The 13,385-nt window shown below is 38.3% G+C and overlaps 1 protein-coding gene across 2 annotated transcripts in view; it reads left to right on the plus strand.

Annotated features, from left to right (window-relative positions):
- Positions 1-13,385, plus strand: part of CERS6 (ceramide synthase 6) — a 123,672-nt gene that overhangs the window by 95,856 nt on the left and 14,431 nt on the right. For both annotated transcript variants that reach the window (XM_031599521.2, XM_090143959.1), the window contains 2 exons: positions 9,828-9,984; positions 10,635-10,658. In XM_031599521.2, coding sequence (XP_031455381.2) covers positions 9,828-9,984; positions 10,635-10,658 — 181 coding nt within the window. The remainder of the gene's footprint in view (positions 1-9,827; positions 9,985-10,634; positions 10,659-13,385) is intronic.

Below are 13,385 nucleotides of genomic sequence, written 5' to 3' on the forward strand. Positions count from 1 at the left end.
CAAGTTTTTGAAAATCCACACATTAACTTTTAACCTGAGACATTGAAAATAACACTGCATTTGTAACCTCACTGATGTTCACACCCTGTAATGCGCACCTCATGCTGTTAGACTTGCAGAGTCCTAGAAGAGACTAACAGCACAGCATTAAGTTACAGAACAAGCATAGAAATTTAAGCGCTGCTTTACAGGCATGACATTTTGTACTGTTGATCTGGGGTGTGCCCATCCATTCCTGTATGAACATGGTACAAGCAGCAGATTGAACATTGTCAGAATTCTGCTCTAAAGGGTAGCAGTGGCCCAGTGTACTGAAAGCAGGATGAAAATTGCAGTGAGTAGATCTGGGAAAGAGGGACAGAAAAGAGCATTGCATGGTAGCTTTGGGTATTGTTGACTTCCTTGGTACTGAATACTGGGTTAATGAGGACATCAGGTTACAGCTATGGGCAAAGATGGTATAGACAACAAACTTCTTTTTACAAGAGTAGAATTTGTTTGACATACTGTCTGTGTAATACCTGTATTTTGTTCCTGTGGAACCTGTGGTAGAAGAATGCATCATAACACTGGAGTGGTTAGGTGGTATCATTCAGTATAGACTCGTAAAATCAGAGAAGGCAGAAGGATTGTGTATAGCTAGCAGCAGACAATGTACTCTTGCTTCACAGATAGAATGGTTACACTAGTGATCCCTTTGCCTTTCCTCCTGCTTAGCTGACCAAAGCGCATGTTTATCTCATTTGAATCTGTGAACAGTTTAGCCATTCACCTGGTCTCTGTGAATATGAAACTGAACTGTAAACACTGTATCGCTCTGAGTCCACCTGGAACCTGATTCTGTTCATAACAGTGTTTGACATTTCTGTCTATGTCTTGAAATTGTCATTTTCCTGATTTTTATACCCTTTTAGTAAAAAAAAAAAGAAAAAAAAATCCAGCATTTCAGCTTTGGAAATTTGTCTACTTAATAAATGGACAGTGGTGATGGTATTTTTTTTTTCCTAACAAGAAAAAGTCACACTGTAAGAAAAGTAAGATCCTTGCCTTGAAGCGCATGCAGTCCTTAATATGCTTACCTGCATGACTAAGAAATAAGAGCATCAGGCTCTTTTGAAATCTTATTAAACTATGAATCACAAGTTAGCCCTAAAATACCTTCTAACAGAAAGGAATACATGGAAAGGTATCTTCAGAGGGTTCTCTTGCTGGAGTGCTAGTTGCAAGGATGCCTCAATTACAGGGAAGAGAGTATAAGCATGGTGTATATTATTCGTGATTTTTGACACCATCATTTCTCCAAACCAAACTATCAGTTTACATACACTTTATTATCCTTACAAACATCTGTCATCACAGAGTTTGGAGGCAGTTTCCTAGTTCTTAGCTTAGTGGGAGCATTGCCCATGGGAGCCATGGTTAGTAGAGATTAAGTATGGGATGCATGAGCTTGTATCTCACAAATCCTCTTTTTCTATGAAGCTGTAGTGCTAACTCTTCATCCCCATTAGCTTGCATGTCGGCAAATATGAGTCATTGGAGTGGCAGCAAGCCAGAAGGCATAGTTTTGCTCTCCTTTTCCTTGTTGCTGGATATTCAAAGCAGCAAAATTTGGTGCTTGATTAATATTACATAAATATGCAAATTCCTCTAGCATAAAAACTAAGAGGTAAAAAAAAAATTAAAAAAAAAAAAAATGGTGAGCATGTAATGTGAAAGGAAGACTGTAATTTAGAAGAAAACCTCCCCCACGCAGGAAGGCAGATATCCAAGGCAGGGTTCCAACAACACTGCTTATGAAGTGCAGGCATGAGCTTGTGCTCCAGCTTTGCACAAGTATCATTTAATTCTGCATAAAGGTGCTAATAAAGAATTCAGAATGTTTCAAATGCTGTTGTCTGAAGGTTGTTTAGCAGCAGGGCTAAGACAAAAGAAACAGGCAATTAGGTATATATTTAGCAGTCTTTCTACAGGCATCTGGAGTTCGTTTCAGCAATAATTCAAAAACCCCAGGACACTTTCTTCCTCCTGCCACTAAGTGAATGTAGGAGTAAAGCTGCTATTTTCACTGACAAGACATTTCGCTTGTGAAATGCTCCCACTTGCGCATAATCTCTGTTCTAGCAAATTACAACATAAAACATAACTCTCTATAAGTCGAGGGAATATGATGCCTTCTCAAGTGATACAGAGTTGTAAAGAGAATGAAGGCAACCTCAAACTGAAGACTTGACAGAAGTGATGTGAGCTCCTGGTTGGTCTAATACTGTGGTCATACTGTGCAAAGCTGTTACCTCAAGCTTTTCTTCATTCCAATAAGCCTTGCATGTTCTTTTCCCTAATTCTCAAACATTTTGTTTTGATGTAGTTGAACGGATTCAGTTTTCTCTCTATTGGTAAAGGAATGGTTTGCTTTTTAATGTCATTTTGTTTTTATTTCAGTATCCTGAAAGGAAAAGTCCAAGGGACTGTAATATTTATTAATCATTTTTTGAAGTGTACAGAGAACAAACAGGCTCTTACATTACAGGAGATGTGGGTCTGAAGAAGGTAATGCGTTACAGCAGCCAAGATTTCCAGTCTTTCTTTGCTTGTTGCGGAATCCTTGTTCTGAGAACTGTGAAATTTATGAAGATGAAATTATGAAATTTATGAAGCTGAAGAGGAGTCCCAGAATACTCTCTTACTGTGCTTATCCTTCCAGAATATATGCATTGTATTTCCTTTTTCTGACAGAGCAGTTTGAATAATGCTGTGAAGAGTTCAATATCTGAAATTGTTTTCACAAGGTGACGGGGTATTTTAAAGAGCTGGAGTGGAAAGCAGTGGAGAGAGACATGATGCTACTATACTCATTTACTGTTTTAAAACGTTTTGAAGTAGCTACAGAAAGGTGTAACTTTTGGATTGAAAGAAGGAAGAGAAGGCTCCAATGAAAACAAGGCTGATGCTTACCATGTGGACAATGCTAAGTTGTGTAAATGCAGCTTCCTTCATGATTCTCAGAGTAGTACTAGTATAGGTTATTTTTCACCACTTTTGATTAATTATAGGAAAACTAAAACATTGAGTTGCAGGAAAGTGCTGCAATCAAAAGTAAAGGGAGCAGGGTGATGGGGTTTGCACTCATTAGGTCTGTGAAGTGTCAGTGTGCACACAGTGTAAATTCACTGACAAATGTTGTAAAACATCAGTAGCTTAACTGTACAAATGTAGGCGAATGCTTGATTCAAGTTGATTATAAAGAACACAGACATCTTCCTCCTGTCCCCCAAAATATCATCTAGGTAGATTTGGTGTTACCCAGGTGCCCTGTTGTTGACCTCTTCAGGCACCTTGGTGCCTCCAAAACACTGGAAGCTATGAGCACAGATAAGAAAACTGCTTTGGCTATGTAGTGTGGTCTTGTTTAATATTAGTTGGTACATCTCACTGGATCTTTCGTTTGTGCATCTGTTTGGAAAGATTCTGTCAATGATAATGATAATAATTCTCACTGTTTCAATCTGTCTCTTCATTGACTCAAAAGTGCAGTTACTAAATAGTTGTGTTGTTTTTTTTTCCTTATGACAGCAAAAGCTTTATAACCACAGGTCTGCCAGTCTTCAGAATAATTACTTGTTTTCTTGTTATTCTTTCATTTTTAAAGATCATGAGAATACACACAGTCTGGTTCATGGCTGATTTGTAATCGCCTTTTCATGGCAGTGATTATCAGCATGAGCCAGACAGGCATAGAATGATCCTTGCTGAGTTAAAATTAACTTCTGTTCACCATGGTGTGCTGGAACAAACCCTAGTTACTTATTACTATCTCTATCTTATCTCTGCATGACCAGCTGACTAGCCCTTCCTGAATTTCATCATTAGTTAAACAACAGTGTGGGATACAGCCATGTTATTAATGCACACACTGGGTCTCCAAACAGTGATCCAGTATTGCCAGTTTGCACTGTTCTGTCTCCTTCCTTTTATCCTGCAATCTGCTTCTCTCTTAGTGAAATTGCAGCTTGAGTTATTAATAGGGCAGCACAGAGCCCCCATCAGTAGCAGCTGCTGAAGAGATTTGCTGAACCTCTGTTTTTTTCTGGCCTTGTCTTTTTTTTTCTAGCTGATTTTGACTTTTTTTGTGCAGTTCCTAACATGCAGGGAATTTGAATCATTGTCTTTGATCTGTTTTTCTTTCCTAGCAGATTTTCTACTGTTTGGCCCTTTGAGCATGTGTATGGTGGGAAGGCAGCATGTGGACCCTGACAGAGGCACCCTGCTTCTTTCCTCTGAACATATTGGCAAAACAGAAAGCTCAAACCCACAAGCATCTTACTGCATCAAAACAAGACGTGGGCACTAGCTAAAGCAAGAGTTCTGGTTATTTACTAGGCACGGTGAAAATCTAGGTAACCAGATAAATCCCAGCTGCCCAAACCTTATCTGGACTCTGAATGACCAGTGTTTTATTTATGATGGTCTTACTTATTCTTACTGGATCCTGAAGCCAGTGAAAACCTTTCTATCCTGGCCAATATTATGTATAGAGCTGGACAAGCATCTCTAATTGCTCTGCAGTAAAATGAATTACTTTCTGATTATGAAAGTATATCGTTGACACTGTTTTGACCTCATTTTGCTCATAACATTGTCCAAAATAATGCACAACCTAGTTTGTGGGTAGCAGATATTGAAGGCATAAATTCTTATTTTAATCCAATGTATTTGATTACTGATGCTATTCATGGTGTCAGTGAGTGGATGCTGCAGAAGTAACAGCAAAAATTACGTAATGTCCTTGTAATTCAGGTGCTCTGTAATTTTAGCAGGCAACTTACAGCCTGTGCACTTAATCAACAGCATTTAATAAAGAGTCTTTGGCAAGCTAACTAAAAAAACATTTGAAGAAAGCATTGACTTCAACTCTTAGCTCTGTAGCAGAATATGTATAATGTCATTCCATCTGCTTTTGACCAAATGTTACTCGATTATGTCCTTAATAATGCCAAATAATGCCTATTTTATTTCCTCAAGTTGTTTACAGCACTTGTGAACTCAGGATTATGAGAAGCAAATCTGAAGTCTTTGGAACGCTGGGCTAATACTGATGAGTTTACAGGAAGGCTGTAAGAAATTGAAAGGTTGTGTGTGTCATTCACCACTGTGGCTTTGCAGTGTAAATAACAAGAAGTGGCATTTGTTCAGTATTTCAGTTTTTAAGATTTATGTGTAATCACAACTGGAAAAAAATGAGATGAAAAAGGATTTTATCAGGTCTTGCAAAGTCAGTTCTTATTTTTAGTTTTTGTAGTCTGTGCCCTGTGGCTGTAATAATGACTTCTGTTGTTGGGGCAGGCTGTTCAGTCAGTGTTCTCACTTTCCTTTCTAAAACCTGATTGAAAACAGGCCAGAAACAAGTGCTGGGGCACTTCTGTTCAAAATTATTCTCGTGAGTGAAAATGTCTCAAGAGAAGGGAAGCAATGTTGGTGATGTTCCTGTGGCTAGGCACTTTCTTATACGTTTTAGCTGCTTTTAAATGAGCTCCTCAAGGCACAGTGACTGAAGAGCACAGTGGCTGAGCTGAGAAGGCTGAACTTGAAGGGTGCCTCAGTGGATGGCAGTCATCTGAAGTCCTCCAAAAAATTGTTTGCAGGAGGGAAGGGAAGAGAAAAGAGGCTGGCCATGATTTTTACCTGGAGAGAGATGTGATAAAAATTTGACCCAGGCTTTGGGCTACTTTCTACAAGAAAGACATTGAGACCCTGCAGCACATCCAAAGAAAGGCAACAAAGCTATGAAGAGTCTGTAACACAAGTCTTATGAGAAACAACTGTGAGGGAACTGAGATTATTTAGTACAGAGAAGAGGAGGCTCAGGGCAGACTTTATTGCTCTCTACAACAACCGAAAAGAAGATTATGGTGAGGTGGGAGTCATTCTCTTCTCTCAGGTAACAGTGATAGGATAAGAAGGAATAGCCGTATGTTGCACCAGGTTCAGGTTGGATATTAGATGCTTCGTAGAGTGAAGCATTGGAATAGGCTGCCCAGGGAAGTGGTGGTGTCACTGTCCTTAGAAGTTTTCAGAAAAAGGCACTGAGCAATGTGGATTAGTGGGTGTGATGGTGATGCACTAATGTTGGACTAGATGATCTTAGTGGTCTTTTCCAACCTTAATATTTCTATCATTTTTAAATATAATCCATGATGTTTTCACCATTCATTTGAAAGATAAGTCACTGATAGATGCTACCATCACACTTTTTGAAGCGTGGATTTAAAAATGGTACTGTTGCTGCAGGGACAGGTTCTCAGTATAAAATAAAATAAAGAATTCAAAGTGCAGTACTCCTACTATTGATGGCATGTAAGCCACCTGAAGGGCAGTAGGTGTCTGGCAGAGGAGTAGCTGCAGCTGTTTTATGAGTTTTGAACAAGTCCTATTTAGTTCCTGCATTGAAGAAAGTTTGTATCATTTCTCCTGAAATGTTTGCTATGGCACGTAGCTGAACACAACACAGTGTGTCTGTGCTCCAAAAGTAAGAATATTCCTCCCACACAGGTACTGCATTTACTTAACTGAAAGAGGCATCAGAAAGGCTTTTATTTTCTCTGATAGCTTGTGCTGCAAAAATAGGAAACAGTCCTCCTGTAGTTTACATTAAGAGCCTTTCTATTTAGAGAATACCATGAACTCCAGGCAAAGGGGTCTTGACATATATTTTCTGTTGCTTGTATAAAAATTTTATGTGCTTGAAGTTTTTCATGCTCTGATCCACAGGTCTTCATGCAAGCATTTTGCCAGGATATGTTACTGATAAAACATTTTGCTGAGTATAATCACGTTCAGCTAGGAAATTTGAATTCTTTTCGTATCGTAACGTCTATTGAAAGACTATCCTGAGGTTTGAGCTTGGATTGTGAAGATGTCTCTGACCTTGTGTTCTTTTTTGTTTTCTTCTATCCACAAGGATAGAAATACTAATATTCATGCTAGTGGCTGCAAGATCAGTTAAAGGGCAATAGTTGTTGATGAGAAGAAATTGAGTAAAGAGAAAAGCACAGCTGAACACAGGACAGTGACAGCCTGATCAGAATGGTATCTTTTACAGGATGTCAAACATGAATAATTTCCTGTCTGTAGCAGTTTTTGTTAAGTAATTGGAAATCCTATTGATCTACACAGGACTTAAAATAATATGATCTCAATGTCGGGGATGTGATTTCTGCAAAGAGTTACTGTTGCTGGTTAGTGTCAGAGCAGAAGCTACCTGTCTGCACAGCATCTGAGCTTGTATTAACAGCCAGACCTCAGCTGACTTCAGTGTTTTCTGGTGCAAGATTGGAATGGATGAGCATACTCCACATGATCATAGAATGGCTTGGGTTGGGAGGGAGCTCAAATTATCTAGTTCCAGCTTTCTGCCAAGCTGAAACTCAGAAGAGTGAGAAGTTGGCGGTACAATCTTTACATACTGGGTTTGCTATAATTAAATATTTAGCTGTACTGCAGCTTGAGGACTCTGGGATATGCAGTTGCTGTAGTCCAGCTTTTCTTGAACTTAATGTCTGTTTTACTTGTCATTTTATACCCTTCTTGGGTAAAATGTTGGGTAGCTTGTTTAAGGTCATGCATGCAGAAACAGCTATCAGATCACCTATTGTGTGTAAAGTTAGCTTAGCATTATTAGTGCAAGTAACTGGGGCAGCCTGGGATTTGAAGGCCTATTGTATTTCTATGAAAGTCTAAATAACAGCAATAAATCTTGACTACTGATGAACTGTAGCCAGTATATCCTGTGGCTGGTCAACATGTGCACATGAGTACTTTCACGCTCTTAGTGTTACAGTGTAGTCCATAGTGGTTTATAAACAAGCCTGTTAATTAACATGTCCCATCATCTTTGTGAGACAGACAAGCACTGATACCTTATATACATCCTTAACAGTAAGTAAACTGGGTGAAAGAACTTGAGAATTTTTTGGATCATACAATAAGCTAATAGAAATACAGAATCTAGGCCTCCTGACTCTTTGATCTCTGGTCTTAGTCACTATTTAGCATGTATAATGAAGAATAAACTAATACATTTGTTATACCTTTTCCACTGTAGTAGCAGCATGCCTTTCATTCTGCTCATTGCATGTGCAGTATTCTGGGCACTGGGCAATGTTGCAGGAGCTAAGGCAACTTGCACTAGCATTCATTTCAGCTGCACAGTTTCTGCTTCTTTTGAACATAACAGTGCCCAGCATGGCAGTCACCCTGCTATGCTTCATTCTGCAGAGTTTATCATGAATTTTCCGCCTGCCTGGAAGACCGCCTACTCTTTTCACATGGCCTTCTTTGTCTTCTCTTATTCGTCTAAAATCCTTTCAGAAGCAAACACAGCAGATTTTGCCAATTCTCAGATTAATTTAAACAAGCATTTTACTCTTCTGCCTCTCCAACTCTTTCTTTATTTCTCTTTCTTCATCTCCATTTCCTTGTTTCATCCCAAGTGTAAGACGGATGATCAACTTACTAAGAATTAGTTTCTGCTATCCAAGAGCCTGGACTCATGCCCATTAACTTATTGGGAGGGAGCATCACCTGAGTCAGCACATGGGCCTGCTGCTGATAGCCTCCTGAGTACTGCTTGTTCAGCTAGAGAAGTTAGATGGTGCTGCATCATGCCAACAAGAAGTTGTGTCGTTGGTGTGATGCAGCTGATTGTTCAGTTATTTTTGAAAATATGTTAATTTTATTCTGAGCATTAAATTAGAGCAGTACAGTAAGTGCAGAACTGTTTTGCTTCTGCTAGAAAACAGTTTTTTTCCAATGTCTACTCCATAAACGTAAAACATTCTGAAAACACAACTGTATATAAGGTTATAAGATCCTTTCATTAAATTATGAATCTTAGCGTAATAGAGCAAAAATAAAAAGCTAAAATATTTATTATGAAATGCCTTATATACCACAAGTCCAGAGTGTTAGAAATTGTTGCCTGATTTGTGGTCAATGCTGTTCATATATATATAAATCATTATGCTGTACTCTAACTTAAATGTGTGTATACATACTTATTATTGCTTGAACTGATTTTGATGTTTTTGGAAAGGACTGTAGCTGTGGCAAGCGTGATTTTTATTTAAAAAGTATTTATTTTATTTAAAAAGTAGAGCTCAGTGTCCCTAGCATTTCAAAAGTGAGCTCTGCTGTCCTGAATCCTTGCAGGACTTCAGTTACGCCCCTTTTGCATTCAGATAAAGCATGTCTGTTGCCATCTAGTGACTGTAGGCTGGTAGCTAATTCATACAGCTCTTCCCTGGAGAGGTTGCAGATCCCTATTGCAGCCTGGGAATGTGTTTTGAAGAACATGGTCCTAGTGCCTGGGAGTTGAATGGAAAGTAAAAGTCCCCATATGTGCTGTTTCTTTTGTGTTGGTAGTACACAGGTACCAAACCATGTCTGGAGGAAGTCAAAATGAAAAAACTTTATTAAAAGAGAAAGGAATTTAAGCAATCATTGTTATTAATGAGCATTTTGGTTATTTAAGACAACTGACACCTGCAAGCTTTATAAAAGAAGAAATGCATGCTGAGAATCTTTCTTTCCTGTATGTAATTTCTCCTAAGTGACATTAAGCACTGAAAGCCAAATTTTGGTGGTGATTCTCTCTAGAGACACCAAGATGATTCAGACCAAGTCACTGCTGCTGTAAGATGCAACTATATGGATAGATCCCATCTAATCCCATATTTGTTGATTTATATATCTTGATTTAGAAAGCGCATCCTTTGAGATTGCTGGCTTTAAAAAAAATGTAATGATTTTTCTGTCCCTTTCCCTTCTAGGATATTAAACACTACATTGTTTGAACTGTATGAAGCTCTGGGCAATTTTCCTGCCTTGTGGGTCTTCAACGTGCTGCTTGTGGTTCTTCAGATTCTGCACTGTTTTTGGTCTTATCTAATAATAAAGGCAGCCTACAAAGCTATTTCAAAGGGCAAGGTAAGACAGCACTGATAGACTTCTGTTTCATATTTATTATTTTAACTGTTTCAGTATCAATACGTGGTACAGTATCAATACTTTTGGGGTACTTTTTCTTTCTGAACCCTAATACATTACTAAACATGCCAGTTCTGTTTTTCTTCTTCATACTAGTTGGAAAACTGTTAGCTTCCCAGCTGACACTGATAATAATAATACAAACTGAAATTCTTCTGCTTTTGCTTGTGGCAAGGTTACAAACCACAACCTCTTTTGTTTTTTAGTATTTATGAGACTCTGGGAAGGGCCAGAGGATCCCCCCAGCAAGACTGCTTGAGATGAAATGTAATATTTTGTTAGCATTGTTACATTTGATGGGGAGATGTAATGCACAAAAGATGCTAACCTCATTCCACTTTGTGTGCAGAAACAACACTTGTATTTAGACTATGAATGTTATGCCTAAGGATTGTCTAAAATACCGGGTATTTTGCCCTTAAGGACTAGAGCTCATAAGGGGTTATTTTAGATGTGCAACCACCCCCAAATGAAATAGGAACTGCTCTGTAGATAACTGCTTTCTCTGAATGTACTTCAGAACTTGGCCTGTTATTTTGCACCCTCTCTTACCCTGCTTGTCTATCCTTTCCCTTGTGCTGCCTTGGAAGGCTGGAAAGTGGAACCCCTTGCATGTAAGTTTCTTTACATTTATTATGCAAAAGATATATTCTGCAAAATACTGGAATGTTTGTTGTTGCTTTTGTTATTGTTCTGCAGTTTCTGCCTGATTTATTTTTTTATCCATCGCTTGCATTTAGATATTTGAAGGAAGGCTGTCTTTTAAGGCTGTTTTTACTTCTTGTTTGTGCATCACCTAATATTCATAGTGTCTTGGTGTTATTGCATTACAACCATTTTTGTACATAAATATTGGCAGGATAACAGCTACTCTGCACCATTCAGAAAGCATACATGCGAATATATGTCCTCTGTCTTGTAGTTCAACCAAGGAAATTTAGGTTGTATGAAAGTAGAGTCAGATACTTGCAGCAAGATAATGACCAGGTTAAATTGCCTATACATTAATCTAGGACTCTTCCTCTAGATCTTAACATTTGTCTTCATTTGCAACCGCATCCTCTCAGTTTCTACAGTAAAATAAGCAGTGCTGTCACAGCACATTTACATATATCTTACAGTAGATCTTCATCCTTAATTATTGCTTTACTGGTGTATAACTGTTTCCCACCTTTGAAACAGCCCAGCAATTTATTATCACTACATTTGTAAGTACTCTTGATAGTCTCTTACTCTCTTTTATGCTTAGGAGTTTTGTAAAACTAGATACATATTTTTAAATACCCTCTTCAGGAATTACTCCAGTTAATTATTGGAGATAAAGAAAGAGAATTAAGTACTGCTATATTCATACCAAGGTTTAAGTGCAAAGATGTAGAAAGTATGTTACTTTCCACATTTTTTTTTTAAGTGCTTACATCATGGGATTTTCTTTTGATTAACTGGCTTTTGAGTATACCCTACCAGAATATTTAGCAGCAAATCTACTATATTAAGAGAACTCAAATGATGGTAGAATTTTCAGGTGATCAATCTCCCCTCACACTGATCTAAGGTACATCTTGTTGAGCCAATTCTCTTTTATCTGATAAAGGTGTAATTCTAAGTGTATTTCTATATCTGCAAAAGTTGTAATATAAAAGTTGCTTTATGAAAGAGACTGAAGTAATCTGTTAATTGAAGCTGTGTAGGTATGGCATGAAATTTCCAACCACAGCTGCAGTCCAATTTCACAGATGCCAGAATTGTGACCCTGCTAGACATTGACACTAAAATCCAGCTATACAGGTATATGGAATATATATACGCCAGCTATACATGGTATATATACAGGTGTATATATATATATATATATATATTTTTTTTTTTTCCTTATACCTGTATAGCTGGATTTTACTGTCAATAGCTGTGTGTTACATTTTTCCTCTGTTTGCAAACAGAGTGCTGTCACTCAGGCTTATGATATTGTAAGGTCAGTAGCAGCACTGCGAACCCCCAAAGGGAAATAGTCATTTCTGAAGCAACAACTGGACAAAAGAATTGCCTCCGGGGCTTTCTGGAATAGAGGAGAATTACTGTAATCAAAAAAATACGTTAAGTGACATTCCCTGTTATGTGATTGTTTTGATTTCTTTGGGGAAAAGTCTTGCGATGTGTTTTCTCACCTTTGTGTCCATTCACTGTTGTAAAGTCAACTGTAACTGTCAGATGTGGTGATCTATACAGCATGGATAGATGCTGACACAATTAGGAATCAGCTATACAAACAGGGACACAAACAGGAATGGAAAGCTGCATCTTTAAACTTGCAGGCAACTTAAACTTCATGCCTCTTTCTGTTCATCTGATATAATTCTACCATTTTTATAGATTTTCAAGCCCATGCTGGATAGAGATCTGTGATAAACTCTTACCTCATTGCTGACACTGCTTTTTGCAGGAGTTTAGGCATAGACTTCCCAAGGTCTCTTCTGACCTGAGTTATGGGTAATTATTAGGAGTTATATGAGGCACTGGCTGTGCCATTGTTACCACCTGGGGAAAAAAAGAAAAAGAAAAAAATCCTGAACCCTTAAGAATTGAGCAGGCAGGGTTTTTTCTTTGTAGGATTCTCTTTTCTGTTCTCCTCTTTGCTCTCCTTATCATGCCTGTTGTTTTCTTCCCACTTCTTGTCCCCCCTCTTTTACTTGTTTTGGGTGCAAAGTCACCTCAGGGATTCTGAAGGGACCTAGTGTTCAGCTCTCAAACGTAGTGATCTTCATTTATGACCCTCAACGAGCTCTACTGAAGAGAAGAGTAGACTCTTTAGCCTAAGGAGTAGAATTCATAAAGTAAATGGGTATGAATTGACAGGAATTAAGTTCAGCTGGCAATTAGCAGAAAATCATTAGTGATTAAAGCCAGTGTGTTTTTGAAGCAGCTTTCAAATGGAGAAATTTGGCAGATGATTGAACTTGCTCAATTGCTTGTGTGGTTCCTGTGATAGGAACCCGACTATGTTCTGTGTTTCTAACCACCATTCTCATCATTTCTCTAAGATCAGACTGCAGTTACCTGGTGCAGTGAGCTATGTTTAGGCTAATACTTCTATTTTCTACTGCCAGCCCACAGAACATTTCTTGTGAGCTGTATAGTCTCTACAGAATGACTTAAGAAGTGAAGGAAAAGAGGTTAGTGTGAATATTTTGCCTTTATCCTGACATTATCAAATCAAAGAGAAGTACCCCAAAGGACGCATAGGAATCCCTGTACCAGTGATGAGCTTCTGTATTGAAGATACAGAAAATAAGATTGTAGTGGGAGGGCAGGAACTAGGCTGAACTAGGGAGTTTGAATTGTTG

The sequence above is a fragment of the Phasianus colchicus genome, chromosome 7 (assembly GCF_987193195.1).
Source record: "Phasianus colchicus chromosome 7, bPhaCol1.hap1.1, whole genome shotgun sequence".
Classification (NCBI taxonomy): Eukaryota; Metazoa; Chordata; class Aves; order Galliformes; family Phasianidae; genus Phasianus; species Phasianus colchicus.